General features: G+C 41.8%; 1 protein-coding gene across 1 annotated transcript in view; it reads right to left on the bottom strand.

Moving 5' to 3' along the window:
- The window catches only part of kitlga (kit ligand a), a 95,907-nt gene extending 79,493 nt beyond the window's left edge, over positions 1 to 16,414 (bottom strand). Inside the window, exon 1 of the mRNA XM_056282131.1 lies at positions 16,164 to 16,414. Within this exon, the coding sequence (XP_056138106.1) occupies positions 16,164 to 16,178 (15 nt within the window). The 5' untranslated portion in view covers positions 16,179 to 16,414. The remainder of the gene's footprint in view (positions 1 to 16,163) is intronic.
- Positions 16,415 to 19,348: the final 2,934 nt, after the last annotated feature.

The raw sequence follows: 19,348 nt of genomic DNA, 5'->3' as shown, positions 1-19,348 counted from the left end.
ACCAAACATCATGCCCTTTTTATGGCCTTTTAACAGTCTATCGTTCGCATGTTTCACAGGAAGAAGGGGCATTATATTCCTGAACAACTATGCTTTTTGTTGTGGTGGTTGGAAAATATGATTGCCCAATACAGCAAATCTAGAAATTATCTGTTTCTAAGAGAGATAATTTCATGATTAAATAACAGTCCAATTAGATTGTCATTGTCTTAAAGCTACAATTGCAACGATTCTAACTTCAATTAATGTCCATTAAGTTGCTTTCTTTCGCCAAATGAGTTGACACAATGATGGTTCAGCCAATCAGCCGCTGATGAAACTCCTTGACTTTGCAGTGTATGGAGAAAAACAAATGTTAGAAGACTAGACTAATACTTTATGTCTATCTCCGCGCAGATGAAGTGGATTATTAAACCGTTATAAATAATCGTACTGACTACCGAACTTCTGCTGGAGGGAAAAATGCAGCCTCCGTTTATTCGGTAGTTTTGGGAGAAGAAGAAAATGAACGGCGTCTCAGTGACGTAATCAATCCGCGCATGCAAGCGCAACACCGCCCACTTGTGGATAAAGTCGTAAACAAAATAATAGTACACAGTAACACATAGTCATACAAATACACTGGTGTCATATCTCAACACTCCCACTTATGAATCATGAGCTTACTGTACACCTTTTCATATTTACAGAACAAAATAAAAAAAAAACTTGGTATAACCCATACCACTCACATTTCACACACCAAACATTGCCTTAGCAAATGTCTTCAGTTTTACCTTGGATGTGGGCTTCATCATTACATCCGCAACCATTTCGTCTGTAGGGCAATACACCAATGACATCCTTTCCTTTGACTCCTTGGAGTACACACAATGGTCTGATTGGTTTTGTGTAAAACCATCACCTGTCAAACACTCGTGTAACAGTAAGTTCCAATTGCGGCCAGACTGCTTGAGGCCGTAGATTGACTTCTCTAGTTTACACACTAGTTTTTCTCCCTTCTCAATATAACCCTCAGGTTGTTCTATGTATATGTCATAGTCTATGGGGGCATGAAGATAGGCCGTCTTTACATCCATCTGGTGTAAAATCAAGTCATACTGAGCCGCCTTCTGTAGAAGCACTCGAACACTTGTTAGGTTGGCTGTTGGCGAAAATGTCTCCCCATAATCCACCCCAGCTCTCTGGCTATATCCCTTTGCTACAAATCTAACCTTGTACTTGTCGTGTCCGTCTATATCTGTCTTTATCGAATACACCCACCTTCCTCCCACTGTTTTCTTGCCCTCTGGCAATTTCGTAAGGGTGAATGTTTTGTTGTCTCTTAGAGACTCCTTTTCCTCGTCCATTGCCCTGGACCACTTTTCTGATTCTGGCGATTCCATGGCCTCTTTAAAGGTCAGAGGGACACCGCACACTGCCCTGTATGCATAATCTATAGTAGTGAGTGAGCTGTCATCACTGTCGCCCTTACTATAGTCAATCAGGTATCTCGGAGGGTTGCGTTCCCTTTGGGGGTACCTCCCACTGGCTGAGGCTTGTGACGTCACCCTTGGGTGCTCCTCGTCATCATCCTCGGGTGTTGACTGTGTACCGTCAGTCTGTACATTTTTCTGTACTCTAGGCTGAGTTGCAGCTGTCTCAACAGACTTTCTCTCTCTTACCCAGTCTTCTGGGTGCAGACCTGGTGTTTGAGTCTCATTTTCACTAGTTGCCTTGTGTATAAACTTAACTAGTCTGTGTTTCTGTACTTTCTCTTGGTCAGGGTAGTAGACTAGGTAGGCCGGGCTGTTCTTGTCATGTCCTACAAAACGCCCCCTCTCACATCTAGAATCTAACTTTCCCTTGTCCTGCTGGTAAGCATAGCATTCTGTCCCGAATTTTTGCATTCTAGCCATGTTGCACTTTTTTCCTGTCATTGCCGTGTATGGCGTAGTGCCTGTGTGCTTGTTGAAGCATCTGTTTCTGGTGTGGGCTGCCTCCTGTACGGCATAATGCCAGAGGCTCTTTGGTAGACCACTATCTATTAGCATACACCTTGCCATCTCGAATAGTGTGCGTCCTTCTCTCTCTGCAACGCCATTTTGATGGGGAGAGTATGAGCAGGACGTCTCATGTCTTATTTTGTTCCGTCTCAACAGGGTTTGAAACTCCTTGCCTGTAAACTCAGTTCCATTATCCGACCTTATGCATTTCACTGTCCCATAGGGAGCTACATCTGCCAGAAATTTCTCGGTCGCTTGCACTGTGTCACTCTTTGTTTTTAAGAAATAAACACACACTGCCCCTGTGCACACATCTGTAAACGATTGCATGTACCTGAAACCATTAATGGACTCGTTTGCCACAGGACCGGTTAAATCAGTGTTTACCAACTCCAGTGGTGTCTTGGCTTTGTCTGTAGATTTCCTGTTCCTGTTTTGGGTAAACTTCCCTTCTATGCATACTGCACACTCTTTGTCAGGTTTACACACTTTACCCTTTATATGCATACCATCAGTGATATCCTGTAGCTTTATGATATCATCATAGTTGCAGTGGCCCATTATCTCATGCCAAGTTTCTATATCATGGCTCACATGGCACTTTTCAACAACACATTCAGTTTGCAAATAGTACATTTTCCCCTGTACAAAAATGTCAAACCTGGTACCATCCGGTGACATCAGGGCATCTCTGCCCTCTTCGAAGAACACACTGGCTCCGTGTGCTGTCGCAGACTTCACAGAGAAGAGCTCTTGGGGGTACAATGGAATATATAGTGCGTTCCGCAGTGTCACTCTACACCGTCGCCCCTCACTGTCGAGCAGACATACCGTAGCATCTCCCCTGCCCTGCACCACACCAAAGGTGCGCTTACCGTCCGCCAGCTCCATGCAGTGTTTCTCTGGCTCGAACGAGCTGTCAAAGCTCTTGAACTTCTTCTTATCATTGACTATGTGGGAAGAAGCCCCACAGTCCACAATCAATCCTGGTTTAAACTGTTGCCGTCGTCCTGGTCCTGCTGAGCTGGTCTCTCCAGCCTGCACTCTGAAGATGTAGTTCTCTTCTTCCGCAGCATTCCCCGGTCCCTGACCTCGACCTGCTCCGTGACCACCACCGCCGCCGCCACCTTGCTCGCGTGCACACCTGGCTCCATCAGCGCGGTCCTTCTTCTTGCACACTTTGTCCGTGTGACCCTTGACCCGGCAGAAGCTGCACCACACGCTGTGTGAACAGTCTGATTTCCGATGGCCTTTGTCACCGCATCGCCAGCACACCGTTTGTTCATCATCTCCCTCACAGCGTTTCACTGGCTTTTTCTTAGGCGCTGCGTGGGCCTTCATCACCCTCTCGGACGTCTCGTCCGATGCTGTAGCATTAGCTACATCTTCAGCCGCCTCAAAGTTTCTCAATTTGGCCTTAAATTGTCCCAATGTCAACTCACTGTCGCCATGTGTCACCATTAGAGTGAATGGCTTATATCTCTCGGGTAACCCCCTCATCACCATGGCCATCATTAGCCCCTCACTCGGTGCTTCTCCCGCCCCTTTGAGTCGTAATGATTTGTTCAGCTCGGATAATGTATTTGGTTATCGTCTCATTATCAGCTTTCTTTAGACCAGTCAATGTTACATACAGAGTGACAATCCGGGGTCTGCCCTTACCAATGTAATGTTCCCGCAACACCCGTAGACTCTCTCTACCTTTGTTCTTCGTTTCTCTGAAGATCAGTCCCAAGCTTGTGTTGTCCAATAAAGGCGCCAATGCGCAGTAGGCGTCCGCGTTCCGCTCCTCGTCTAGGGCCTGCTCTTCTGCTGTCAAAGGTCCCACGGGCTCGGTAAGAATGGTGGTTTTCAGCCCCACACCATGCATGCAACAGAGCATTCGCTCTTCCCACAGTTCATACTCATCGGCCTGTCCGTTGAATGTGGGCCACCTGCTCTTCTTTCGCCCCATCTCCCTAGGTAGCGTTAGCTTAGCGTTCCGTTAGCTTCCCGATAGCCTCTCTCGATGCTAACTAGCTTCACACTTGCTAACTTGCTACTCCGTGCTAACCTGCGCGCATCCCGCCATCCGAGGTTATCACACTTCGTGTACTTCTTTTATCAAACTACTAAATAATCCAACGTTATCTGGGCCCATAACCTGTTAGAAGACTAGACTAATACTTTATGTCTATCTCCGCGCAGATGAAGTGGATTATTAAACCGTTATAAAGAATCGTACTGACTACCGAACTTCTGCTGGAGGGAAAAATGCAGCCTCCGTTTATTCGGTAGTTTTGGGAGAAAAAGAAAATGAACGGCGTCTCAGTGACGTAATCAATCCGCGCATGCAAGCGCAACACCGCCCACTTGTGGACAAAGTCGTAAACAAAATAATAGTACACAGTAACACATAGTCATACAAATACACTGGTGTCATATCTCAACAACAAACGTTAATTGGTGGCGATATTCCCGCCAAAAATCATAAGTGTCACAAACGTAGCGATGTTTTCTGTCGCCCAGCAGTGGTTGGTCCGTCCACCAGCGAGGATAGGGGGAACAAACGCTCTGTTTTCTGATGTTGTGGCGGACACATTAGTTAGCGGTTTCGAAATGACACATCGGAAGTGATATGTCAAAAAGAAACACAACCTTTCTTTTACCCCCCCCCTTTTTTCTGCCCCAACTGTATTTGGACTATTACCCCGCTCTTCCGAGACGTCCCGGTTGCTGCTCCACCCCCTCTGCCGACCCGGGAAGGGCTGCAGACTACCACATACAGGCGTAATTTATGGGGGGGGTCAGGGGGGACATGTCCCCCTCAATATTTAGAAGAGCTGAATTTGTCCCCCCCAAAAATATATCATGAATGATAATGTTAACTCCCTCGCCAAAAAAGGTAATATAACAACACAGACAGTCGAACTACTTAAAATGTCATTCATACTTGTTTTCCAGCGATTTCATACACCCCTACGCTTGGACCATACCATTTTAACCTTGCCACTGGGATTGCCGACCTCGTTGCTGTCTTGCAGTTGCTCCTAACAACCAGGAGACCGGAGCGTGAATGATCGTGTAAGGAAGTGTAAGTAACGTAGCTAGCCAGCTTGCTTGTCTAGCCCAGTACACCACCCTTTCTTACCTTTGGGGTTTCTGAGTTAGATTTTCTTACGTATTTCCGGATGAATTATAGCCTTATCTAGTTTATAACTTGTGTTTGGGGTTATCAGTTCAGACCCCCTCACGAACTAGCTAGCTAGCTAGCGCTTGCTAACAGTAGCCCCTAGACGTTTATGTTAGCTTAAATGAACTTGAACTGATAATTTCGGCCACATGAGATAACATAATAGGTACATCTACAAACCAATTTGTGCCAAGGGTATTGTATTAGTTCAAATGCATCTACTACTTTCATTCACAGAGTCAACATGAGCAAGAGGAAAGTAACAGAAGATATCGGATAGGCTAGCCTATCTGAAAGTTGTTTTTCTTTTACAGAAATTATACATTTCCACAATAAATTGATGTAGAAAAGAATAAATTGGTGCATACAAATTCACCAGAATGCAGGAAATTAAATGTGTGATGCTCAAAATTTCCAGGGTGAGGACCCCCTGACCCCCCACTACATGTGTCCCCCCCAATGTTCAAGTGAAACTTAATCCACTGCTACCACATGCCTCCTCCCATACACGTGGAGTCGCCAGCCGCTTCTTTTCACCTGACAGTGAGGAGTTTCGCCAGGGGGACATAGCGTGTGGGAGGATCACGCTATTCCCCCCAGTTCCCCCTCCCCCGAACAGGCGCCCCGACCGATCAGAGGAGGCCCTAGTGCAGCGACCAGGACACATACCCACATCCGGCTTCCTACCCGCAGACACGGCCAATTGTGTCTGTAGGGACGCACGACCAAGCCGGAGGTAACATGGGGATTCGAACTAGTGATCCCTGTGTTGGTAGGCAACGGAATAGACTGCTACACTATCCAGACGCCTCACTTTAACTAGTCTACTAAAGCAACTTCTCTTAATCTAAAAATTGTTTACTCTATCCATCCATCTATTAGTCAAACCGTTTATCCTGCTGTCAGGTTCGCAGAGATGCTAATGTTATTTTAAAATATTTGTTAGGTATTTTACTTGTTTACTTTAAATGTTTAACTTCCTCTGTGTCTCTATGTGTGCTAAATTTTGCAACAGTGCTTTGTAATTAAGACTCACAATCACTATTAGCACTTAACAATGAATTATATGGGTATTGTGTAATACAAATTGTTAAATAATACATCCTATACTGTAATTAAGAAAAAATAAATAAAATTATGTTCATCCTCTAATCATTAGCAATCTGATAAATATAAAAATGGCATTACAAATAATATGAAATTTCTCCTAACACCAAAATGAAAAGACCTGCAGCCCAAACTTATTCACAAACAATGTATATAAAAAAGCCTTCAGTAACGACATGTGTGCGTTCACATACCAAACTGATTTTCCCCTAACCAAGCTGTTAGTGTCAAAGCGACACCAACTGTTGGCCACAGGTAATTCAATGATTTTTCCTGCTAGCCCCCATTACTGATGAAATATCAAGTATGCTCATTCAATGAGAGGCACTCTGCAGAAAGCCCTCTTGTCCATCATTGTCGGCTGAATTATGGCTCTTGGTGGTCTGTGAGCCTGTTCTCCTTCATCATACAGATGATGAGGATCATTACTCTGGTTTCATCTTCCAGCAGCACTTTGAACCCGAGACATTATTAAACTCAACAGCCTCTCCAGGTCCCCAGGCCTCGTGTCCCTCTTCACCCCATAATCTCATAACAAGTAACACAGGAACTTGAATAGCACCGGTTCACCAAAGCAACATTCAGCCTGCTATTTCTGTCCAATACATTAGTTTTTCTTCATCTTTCACCAAAATCATTGTTTTGTCTTGCCCATGATATTGTGGCTGTTTCATAAGGCTGATTAGAACAGAAGCTGTTCGAGGAAAAGACCAGACTGTGATCCAGTTTGCTTATTTGAACTTTCTAAGTCTTTCCTTGCAGCCCTAAGCCAAGAGGGTTGACCTTAGCCCACTCCAAAATGCACCAATAGGAAAACTAAGAGTGTAGAAAGTTGTAGGTGGCAGACTTGTCTTGAGGCAAACAGACATAAACATGTACAATGGCAGTAAGTGAAAGTTGTATCTGTAAGAGGCATTTCTCATTACTTTTGTTTGATATTCATGTCTAGATGGGTGACACTGAACACTGAAAATCGAGAACCCTCTGTCTTAAACCAGTTATTCAGAGGAAAAAATAAACACCAACAAAGAAACAGTATGGCTTTGGCTGGAAATATATTTGTACAGCCTAATAAGTGACTGGGGCCCTTTTTATATATCTACAAATCAAATTAGTGTCTGTAATTGCTCTGTCTGGCAGCTGCTGCTCAGGTGTACTCACAGAAGATTGCACTGACAAAATAAACTGCAGAAAAAGGGTGTTGGAGAAACCAGACCTTAAAGTACTATATTACTGGACTACAGTTCACAGATGGGAGTGACAGGCCCTTGTGTCTCATACTTGAGTGGTTTCTCTGTGAAAAATTATTAAGAATGATTAAAAATTACCAAAGCATCTTTACCTTTTGTTTTCTGTTTTCTCAAGGAAGTAGAAACAATTAAAGAATAAAGCTCAACTAAAAAAATAAAATAAACAACCTTCATACCTGACACAGTCTGCCTGAGAAATCTGTCAAACCAACTTTTTGTTCAAATTTAAAACTAACTTATGAAGACAGTTTTGCTTGATAAGGTATGTTGGATTCAAGACAATGTTAGTTATGGATAGCAATACCATTTTGTTGACAAAAAAAAAATTCTTGAAGTTGGTGTCATTTTTGCATATTGTTTAACTGTTTTCAGTTAGGAAAATCCATTTTGAAATGCATCTACATACATCCAGTAATCAAGAGTAATTTATAGAGTTTTACATCCAAGCTCAATTTCTCCATGGCAAACTCTTAAAATGATACAACAGGTAATAACTGAAAGGGAAAATTGTGACCTGGAACTCATGATGATAGGGAGAGTCAAAATCTGTGAAAAGGTCATCAAGGGCAATTAGCTTTGTGTCCGAATTCCTCATTTAACAATTGTCCTGGATGAACTGTGTGAACCGGCTGTCAAAGCACACATTTGTCATTGCAATATAATACAGTATGCTGTAAGAGCCAGTATGAGATATTGCCCCTGCTAATACTCAGCCACTACTAGGGGCTTTGGTTTCATATAATGATTTACTTGACTCAAGATCTGTGCTTTTAAATTGAAAATTCATTGTCCGTTTCCTCATCATAAAATAAAATAAAATCTTACTCGTGTCTGGTAGGAAATCTCATTTAGATTGATTCTTTATTGTCTTTTTCCTGGGAAATTTGTTGCCACAGTCTGTGCAGAGCCTTACATAAACACACTGGTACATAAATACAGCTACATCTGCCTACTGAGCACAAAATTAAGAAGGGGAGGAAAGAGATTAAATGTATTTGGAGATTGTATCATCACTTGTATGTTTTCTTTGGACAGGAAAAGTGTGACTTTTAATATCCCCTTATGGTCTCTTTAGAAAGCCACATCACACTGGGTAAATAAATATCTGCACAAAGACAACACTAATGCACGGTTGCCAAAGACAGGGACTTTGTCTCTATATAACAAGGAAGAAACTTGTGCTATGCTACTGTAATTTTTATTTCATTTTACTGATGAAATGACAGGCCTTCCTTGTTCAGAATATATGTTTATTGTGGGTGTCTACACCCCTGATAACTGTTATCACTTTCACCGTTGTCAAAAAGTTGGTTCCATGTTAATGAGGGAAATGACCAGTGACAAACTGCAGGACATAATTTTTTTTTACGAGCTTGAGAGAGTGGGGACGCTTTGATGTTTCAATATTGATCTTTTGACTCATCCCTAAACACGTCTGTCAGTGTAGCTTATCCTGTCTGACTTCAAGATGTTGCACAGTGCAGTCTGCAATACAGTAGCTGTTTTATATAAATTGCAAACTGCCAATGAAAGGCACAACTGCGCTTCTGCTGATTGACCAAAAAAAAAAAAAAAACATGGCTGATGCTATTGTTGCACACATGATACATATCCGTATGAATGAAGACACATATGCTATTTTTTTCACTTGCTCCATATATATATATTCAATTATTCAATGCCAATTTGTATTTGAGCTTGTTTTTACCTTGCACAATTGGAACTGCATCGGTTTGTATGTGGGTGAATGTGGGGCATTAATTATTTGTAAAGTGGCTATTGCAGCAACAAAAGCGCTAAACAAAGAGCAGTCCATTTACCATTTCTATTTAATGACACCCAGGAGTCATGCAAACTACTCACCACATGACAGACAATGTTAACATTCAGCTGGCTCATGCATCATTCACTGTCCTTTATCATTTAGTGTGAATTAACAGAGAAAATAAAGATTTTCCACAAAATATTTTTGCCTCTGGTTTAAGTCCATTTAAACAATTCAGGATTCAGTTGCACCATTTAGTTATTGCAAGGACACTTAAATGCTCCACTATACGAGCAGACCTATGCCATTGGTTGTTGCTCAATTTTATTTTTCACACTGATTCAGTTGTTCCAAAGTTTACTTGAAAAAAATGAAAAAATTAGTGGCGTACACTCAGTAGAGTGCAGATCTCCGCCAGGTGTATGTATCTCCCCTTCTCTGATGTTCAGACTTGGTGAAAAACCACCCCTTTTTTCACCTACTGTGAGAAGGGAAATACACACACACATACACACACACACACACACACACACACACACACACACACACACACACACACAGACAAAAGAGTGTTTTCCTGCCATTACAAGACTTGTGTGCAATACCCAAGTCGATTGAATGGGAAATATGGGAAAAAAATAATGTGAGGCACTCAAGTTAAAAGAATCTACATAAAAATGTCTTGATGCATGCTCAGTAATCCAGGTAAGAAAATCAAAGAAGGTTGAATCAGTTCATCTGGATACGTTTACTGACAGATATGTTTCATCAGTCAACTAAATGACATCTTCAGTCTAAACTCACTGCAGGTATCCCCACCCTTTTAAATAATGCAGTATTGTATTGTAAAAATAAAATAGCTCAAGTCAACCTTACCAGATTGATGTATGCTCATCTCACCAAATGTTGAGCAGAAATATTTTCAAAAGCCCTTAACATGATGGCTAAACATGCTGCAAAGTGAGCACCGTTGTAAGTATTTTTTACAATGGTTTTATTGCAAAGATTTCATGTTTATGGTTCTGAGTATGACTTGGAAAATGGCCTTCACCCTATGTTTGTTAACAGATTTTTTTTTTTAATCAGTCAGTCCTAATTTTGCTTTCACAACTTAATTGACGAGTTGCCAGTAGTTAACTCGTTTTCTTTGGAGCTGGCAAAAAAAACAAAAAAACAAACAAAAACAAAACAGGTTTTTTTAACTTTTGGTAGGCATCACCTGTCAACAGCCACTTAGAATTATTGTTCTTCTTGTTTCAATGCCAGTGTGACAAAAGTTAAATAAATAAATGTTCTGCTTACAGTGACCAAAATAGAAGTGAGGCTGATTACAGTAATCCAAAGTTTCCCTATGCTTTACAACTATAAACCAAGAGTACCACAATAAGTTCTCGAAAAACACTGCATGAAAAACGTTTTTTTTTATTTTATTGATAGTGTCGATGGTATGTGAAGTAAAAATATTCTTTGAATATTGAAATGATATTTGTAATTTAAGATTAAAGTAATTCCCATCAAGCCAAAACGTTGCGGCTTCACGACATAATAACAAAGGTACACCTTACTGTCCATTTCTAACAGCAAGTTCAGCGACTTGTCAACTAGACAACCTGGGATGACCCTCAAGGTTGGACAACCCTGATGTTCGAACCCAGGACCTTCTTGCTGTGAGGCAACAGCACTAACCACTGTGCCACCGTGCCGCCCCCAATGTAGCAAATTCAGGGGGCAGCCGGGAATCCACCACAGCCGGGAAACAAACCCGGGTCGTGCAGACCATGGGTGACAGTGCTAACCAGTCAACTATAGGATCTGAGCCATTAGCCAAGGGCTACAGAGTCTAGTCATCCATGGTTGTTACACTACCCCCCTCCATCGGGAAGCGCATCCCCACACTTCAGCATATCAGCTCACTCACACCTCTGGGCGCATACACTTCTGATGGCCTCACAGTCGCGTCATCCCACTTCTGACACCAATGTAGTGAAATATGGCAGCTATTCAGCCATATCCCAACGAGCCAGAACCTAACATTGATCAGCCTTCAATTTCAGAATTGCAGGAAGTTGGTGAAATGATAAATTGACATAATTTACAAAAATTGTATCTATTAACTGGCAGGCTAATGCTACAAGCTGTCATGCAGCTACAGCAACTTATACTGGTTCCTAGCATAATGCAAGTGAGCAAATGCCTGGTGATTTCACTTGTCAGTGTCCAGACATGTTTTGATACAATAGTGTCACAAATTCATATAGCCGGGAGCCAACCATCTTGCAGAGTTGGCATTAACTTTGTTTCCGCTGTCATTTCCATTGAAACAAGTCAGCAAAACTTTGCTCAGATAGTCAAAGCAAGCGATTTCTAAACCAAGCAAACCAGTGCTTAATCGGTTTGTTATCACAGAGAGTTGGTTAGAAAATATTAATTAAAGTATTGAAAGAGATAAAACAATCCCTCGCTTGCTTGCTCACATCATATTGTTAGGATGGGCTGTAACAGATTCTAGCAATAGCTAGCAAGTGATGTTATAGCCTCACAAGCTCTGTGGTATATAACTACGTCCAAACATTCAGCCTGTCGAAATGCAACTGACCTTTCTTATGTCATCAGGGCATTCGCACGCCCCAGTTTTTTAAAGGACAAGAAAGGAGGCATTTTGCTTACACGGCCAGAATGAAAGATTTATATTACTAATATATCCATGTGTATTATTCTTACCACAAATTGCAATTTAACAGTACTAACTGGAGAAGAAAAAAAGCCTTTTCACTAGACCAGACCTTTAATGCTACGTTCACACCAAAGGCGGCGCGAATTTTTTGGGCGGTGCGAATGCATGCAAAGTCAATGGGAGGAGGCGAATGGGCGGAATAATTCGCGGCGAAATTACGGGCGGCGCGAATTGGGCGAATCGAGCGACGAACGCGCCTTCGCGGGAGTTCAAAAATGTCCAACTCGGGTGAATATTTCGCCAGGCGATAGCCAATCACCTTCAAGTAGGGTTAGAACCCGCCTTCGTGTTGGGAAAGAATACACGCCCCCTACCCAGAATTCTTTTCGGACGCCGTCCAAACGCAACTCCTGAACGAGCCGGTGAAATTCGCCAAGCTGGGCACGTCTGCGGTTTATGCTATGAACCCAAACAGAACGCTGACGCCGGTTTCGGCGGCGCAAGTTGATATAAAGCAGAGCCACCGCAACTGATCTCTGTCGCTCATCCATGATGATCACAAGTAAACACAAACTGCTCGTGTGTGGTATTTGTTGTGTGCGGTCTAGCAAACTTGCTAGCAGCGTTGGTGTAACTAGAATGCTTGTTGTGACGTCAACACAGCGAATTCGCGTTCTGTTCGAACACACCTGGCGGAGCTGGCGGCCAAACGCGGGCGAACAAAGCGGCGCGAACTCTCGCCGCCTTTGGTCTGAACGTAGCATAACAGCTACCATTGCATTCCACAAACAGACTCAGTGCATAGGGACAAATAATCATCTTCAACTGTACTTGCATTAATAATTTGAGGTTTATAACAACACGCCTTTAATAGTGTTGGGATGGCATTTTACCTGTCACATGAAGGAAAAAAGCTTACAAGGAGAATTATAACAATGTACGAGTCTGTGATCTATTCCAATTGAATTTCCATACAGAAGGGAAGGAATAATCGGCAGGCTGATGGAATAAACCTATAGACTGTACCACTCCTTGATACAACCAGACATTAACAACATAAAGGGAATTCACTTAAAACCTCATTTATAGTACATAAATGTATGAATAGACTGAGGCCTTTTTGAGCTCTTTCACACATACAAATTACCAAAACATGAACACATTTTCAGTAAAATAGATCTCACTCACAGTGTACATCCCCATTGGGGCATTTATGATAGAGCCAATACATTTTGGTTTGTGCTTATTTGTCTTAAGTGATCCTGAGTTTATCCTGGCTCTCTTCCAGGGAGTTCAACTGTTGTCTCAGTGTTTGCATATGTTTCTTCCCATGCAAGTCAAGTAAATTGGAGTCCCCAAATTGCTCATAGGTGTGAATCGTGGGAGCAGACTGTGTGGGCCCTAGACTAGTAATGGACTGGCAATCTGTCCAGAATGTCTTCCTGGCTTCCGTCAAATGCATGCTGGGTTAGGCTCGGGCCAGATGGATAGATGAAAACTTTCCTTTGTGGGGATAAACGTTTGAGTGATTGTCTCTGTTTTGGCTCTAAAACAGTTTGACAAATTGTCCCAGGTGTCTTTGCGCTTCCCACCAAAAATATGCTGAGATAGGCTAAGTGAGGATAAAGCCACAGGACCCTGAAAATAAATACAATAAATAATTTGTTCCTGTAATGATCACGTGTGAAAGACAGACAGATTTATAGACAGACAAGAAATCCAGACAGTGCAAGTGTTATAGTGGCCTACACAGGCACACTGTAATTTATGAATTGCCGGTAAACACTCTTTCTCTGGTACCCAAAACCTGATCCAGGCTACCCTTTTACGGTTCCTAATTGATTTGGATTAGTGGGCGGCATACGTGTGATAGCATCTCCAGAGTCCTGCCCTTATTCCAATCTACCTTCAGTATGAAACATAACTGTTTCATTAAAATGACAGACTTTCATTTGAGTGAATGTTAAACGAGAGTAGCCAAACAGATTTATAATCCATAATCTTTTCCCTTTTGATTGGTTTATTTTTCCCTACCTTAACTATAAAATGACAGTATGTATAACTTAAATGTATAATTTAAACATAATTATTCAATTATTGTTATTTGATGAAACAATGCAACTGAAGAATGTTCTAAAACAAAACAATATTACGAGACCTAATGACCACCCCTAGTGCTTCCGACTATGGCTAACCAAACCAGAGGCAGCAACATTACCCCTGAAATGGGGCATACATTTAATGAATTTACAGCCTGTGGGATATTGTCACCTGTGTCAGTTTAAATGTAAACCAGTTTCTGCCCTGTAAAACCTGCTTTGTGGTGCGCTCGTGACCCAGCGCCCCCACTTCCTTGAATGAAAATGCATCACCTTGAAGTTCACTAATTCACTCACTTGTTGAGATCTACTATGTGATGGCGAGGGGGAGAAAAACACGACTTGGAATGCACTTCAAACCCATGGTGGGCAGTCTCCACCGTGCTCAAACATTTCAGTTCAAATAAAACAGTATTTTCGAAGGAATTAATCTTTGCATGCACACGTGTGTGTGTGTGTGTGTGGGGGGGGTGTCAACCTGTGATCTTTCTGCTTGCCCCACTCCACATTGAGGAGGAGGGCCTCCTGTGACGGGTCTGACTCTTCCTCTTAATCGGATTGCACTAAGAAGGTAGCGCTATCTGCTGGTATGCTTGCGCCAAAATAGTGTTGAAAGTTTGAAACTCGCTCCTTTTCGCTCCCTCTCTCCCTCTTTACACACCCTCCACACAAAAAGACGCGCGTGCGGGTCTGCACGCCCCACCTGTGTCCCATTTTACTGAAGACCTGATCGATGGGCTTTCTTTACACAAGTCCGCATTTCCCACATATTGGATTGGTGTCACTCGTCAGAACAGATTCTGGTGGACAGGACGCTTTCTCTTTCACACGAGCAAAGTAGAAACAGATGTATGTTGTTTTTGTGCAGAGGACTTTATGTGAGTAGCGTTCTCGCCGACAATCAAACGGCACGGCACGCAAATGTGTTTCCGTCAATGAAACAGTTTGTTCGATTAGTTTTCCATCTGTTGCGCAGCTCGCAGTCGTCTGCCAGGGTGGGGAAGTCTCTCTCTCTCTCTCTCTCTCTCTCTCTCTCTCTCTCTCTCTCTCTCGTTTTATAGACGATTAAGGCCTAGCTCGTCTTAAAACATGCCCTACGTGTGCTCTACATGTCAAATACAAACGTCTGAAACCTCCTGAAGTCGACATACAAGGTCGTGTGATTATAAAGGCGGACCCGTAACGCAGCGGCGTGAAAACGACGAGAAGCGACACGACAGGAACAGAATCGCGGACGCAGAAACATGAGGGAGGTCGTCTATATTCAAACAAAACTGCTCGTGCCGTTTTTATGATCTTTTTTTTTTTTTTTTTAATCTGACGCGATGAGCAACACACACACACACACACACACACACACACACACACACACACACACACACACACACACACAAAAAGAAGAAGACAAGCAGCTAGCAAGGGGTGCAAAGGAAACGTTCCGTCAATCAGCTTTCGGTAACACAAATGTAACACAAATATGACCCAGTCGAGGTAGGCTGCTGTCTTCCAAGAGGGTAAAACGATTTTGTGCTTCGATGCTTTCAAGTATGCTTGTAATCAATGAGTGCACAGGGCTAAATCCATTCCGTCCACGTTATCCGAAACGCTTTCCGTAGGTTGCCGTTTCATCATGTTTATCTCGCAGGCTTTAATCACAAAACGAGATTGTAAAAGAAACGACAGGAGTTAAACTTCGATTAGTGATCCGTTAAAGCTCTGAGCGAAATAAAGTGGATGTGGTGTGGATGTGCAGGGTTCGCTCGGTAAACTGGTTGATAAGACAGGGAGGGGAAACTAATTGAAAGTAACAGATTTACAACGAGGTCGGCAATTGATCTTCCTGCAACCTACCTACGACTAATATATATATATATATAATTTAATTAGTGATAGTATGCCGACAGGCCGTTCTGGCTCTTTTTTTTAACAGTAACTCCTTTTTCCAAGTATGGCTCGTAATATCAGTAAAGACCGCTTCGCAAATCCTCTCGCCTGGTGGCAAAAGCTTGTGTCTGAATCATGAATGAATATAAATATAATACCATTACCATACAGAACGGTTCAGATAAGAGCAATATATATATATATATATAAATCCTTAGTTCACTTACTTTTGACTTCTTCATATGGAAAGAGAGGAGTAAATCCAATGTATGCGAAAGCCTATTTTATTTTACTTCTACGGGGACGGAAGGGGTTCTCATCATCCCGAGTGCACATATCCAATGCCTAAGTTAGTAGTATCCAAGCGTGGAAACGGAACCTCATCAAACCTTGCAAACTGCAGGCTAAGGGGGACTCGGTGCCCGGACCATAGATACAGCCTACTCTATTAGATCCAGACGCGCACGTTCACAGCGTGCCCAAGTGTGTGATGGAGTTGGAGAGTCATCTCAGTACAGCCTTTATAATGCGTAACCTACTTCAAGTGCCGCCCACTCAGTTGATGCGCCACACCGTGCATCTGCCGTCTGCAGCAACAGCACAGGCGATCTGTCCTCGTAATAATGGGGTGGAAATGAAAGTTAAAAAAAAGAAAGAAATAATAATAATGAATCAAAACCCTTAAGTGCATTTTTTGCATCTTGGCTACAACATCACTATAATATACAGGAGGATTGAACAGCAATGACATGTTAAATATAATTTGCAGAAGTTATCCTTTCATCCTTCTCATTAACATCTCCATGGCTTTAATCGGCCAGCTAAATACAGTGGGTCTTTTTTACACCAGAAGTGGGCCTTTTTATTCCAAGCTTAGGATACTTTACGCAAACTGGCCTTTGACCCACTGTAGCTACAAATACACACTGCTTTATACAATACTAAAACTTCTGATTTAGCAGAAGGATCACCAAATAATGGATGTTTCCAGCTTAAACCTATAAGCTCATGTTGTACCTGCAGTAACTGTTGAGCACTCAATGAACACACTTTGAAACTTTTATTTTTTGGGGTAGGTTGAATGACCCTCCTTGACCCCCTCTGCCATCCTTTAACGCATGAAATGTACTGTATAATATAAAAGTTGATTAATTTATTGATTGATTGGTACTGGTGAAAGTAGGGGTCCATATGTGTATGTGGTGTATATATTTTGTAGCGAGACTCTTGTTTTCTAATAGCACCAGGCTACCCAAAGGTAGAAAATAACTTGGAACTGGTTATAATAATTGCCCAGTGGACTATGATTATAGCAAACTCCTAATTATTCAGTTTGTTAAAGCTTTAGCTATTGCTAAATAAGCGAGCTGCATTTTCAACAGACTTGTATGAATCTTTATTAAAGGATTCATTCATACTTGGGGACAAGTTGACTAAATGAGTTGAAAAAGCAAGTTTATCAGGCCTATGTGTGCACAAGCTCTTCTTGTAACACAAATTAAGTTGAACTTTTGGGCAAAAAAAATCTTCAACAAAGGGCCAAATGTACTCTTAACTATACGATAAGCATCTCAATGCAAATGCAATAGTATTTATGTTTTTATTGTAGCGTCAATCCAGAAGTGCAAGCATATTATATTGCTGTACCTTGTGTAAATTGCTCTGGAGAAGAGCACCAACTAAATGCATTTTTTTGGGGGGGGGGGGGGGGGGGGCTCTGTGTTCATTTTTTGATAACTGAAAGCTATTTTTTTAACTTTTGGATTGCCAGTGCTTTTTTTTCCCACCTTCCCTGATATTGTTAAGATTGTTCCAGCGACTGTGCTGTAAGACCTATGATACTGGTTTGAGCACCCTGACACTGAAGCATGTAGAGTTTGCGAGTAATGATTTTAATTATATGCAAAATGTTCTTGGAGAAGTAAATAGGCTCCAAGAACTAAGCTCCTTAGCTCTTTTTCAACCCATTATAACTCCTTACACAACACTGGTGTTGAAGTATCACAGATATAAACACAATGTCAATGTTTAGCAAAGGATTGTGTCAGTTCAATTACACCTACAGTAATTATCTTTCCTCTGTCGTACTCTCATGTGCATGCTTTGCTGTATGCCATTATTTGATTCAATCTAGTGTGATCTAATATCAAACAGCAAATTTCAGAGTGAAATAATATAGCCACTAAATCAATGAATTAAAAAAAAGCAGGCGCAGAAATGATGGGTATGGGAAAATGTCATACTGGGGGGGGGGGCGTTTAAAATAAAGATGCAAATCGTTTTGCCGGAGGTGCATTCTCTAATGATAGGTTTTCTGCCCGTGCATTTGGTTTAAGGGGTAGTCCCTGCCCTCAGGGAAACCACAAACTGGTTTTGTGGCCAATAGCTTTTGCGAAACAGCAACAGTTACGTGTCAAGAAAAGTCAAGTTTGTGTTGCTCTAAATCACACTTACAGCCCTAGAGGGCTTTATTGTCACACAGCAAAAAAATAAATAGACAACAACAGATGCCACACCTGATCCTCATGCATTCGATTCAGATGAGTAAAAATCCATGGAAACAAAACACTTTTTAGTGCAACCCCCCCCCAAAAAAAACAAATAGGGGTGCCTCCAAAAATGCATCAGAGGAAGGATCTCTCCAGGACAGTTACACATGCATCTGATAGATGCCAAATGAGGATGGTAGAAAATGCCATACCAGATTTACAAATAAAACACTTAATGACCACATGTTGTGATAAGGAAACACTTCAAGAAAGAGAATAGGATGCTGGGACAGCTGTTTCAATATCAGCTATTCTTTAGAGGTTCATTGAGGAAGAACTAGGATTTGTAATGAATTGAAATAGTGTGGATTATCTATGAGTAGAATTGAAACCCAGACTTCAGGATCTTTTGGTGCAGAACTGCATGATATAATGTTGAGTTTAATTGTGAATATAGGATTAAAAATCAGAAAAGACTTGGTTGTTTTCAGGTTTTAATGCCTGCATGAATTGAAACATCCGGAGAGCCAGTTTTCTCACTCAGCTGTCTGGCATGTGTAATTATGCAATGTGCATATATTGTCAATCTGTCTGTGAACACCACACTCAGTTTTTATCAATACAGACCTTTAAATCAGATTCTAGACTGAGTGTGTATTTGTTTTAATCTATGCTGGAGATCAATGGCCTTTGGCTTATATAGGCTCAGTATTTAAATTCCACAAAATATCACTATTCTCTAGTCTTATGGTTAGCCAGCATTTATGGTGCTTGTAATGTGACTCCCCTGCCATGTGTGGGGAATCTTGCTCTGTTTTAAATAATTTTAACCCTGTGTTTAGGCCAACAGCCAAAATGATAGTCAATAAAATATTTTCGTTTGAACTGGGTTTGATTATTAGCCCTATAATATACCACTTGCT

The sequence above is a fragment of the Lampris incognitus genome, chromosome 6 (genome assembly GCF_029633865.1).
Source record: "Lampris incognitus isolate fLamInc1 chromosome 6, fLamInc1.hap2, whole genome shotgun sequence".
In the NCBI taxonomy this organism is placed as follows: Eukaryota; Metazoa; Chordata; class Actinopteri; order Lampriformes; family Lampridae; genus Lampris; species Lampris incognitus.
The sequence above is the reverse complement of the archived record's forward strand: the minus strand, read 5'-3'. Positions and strand labels throughout refer to the sequence as shown.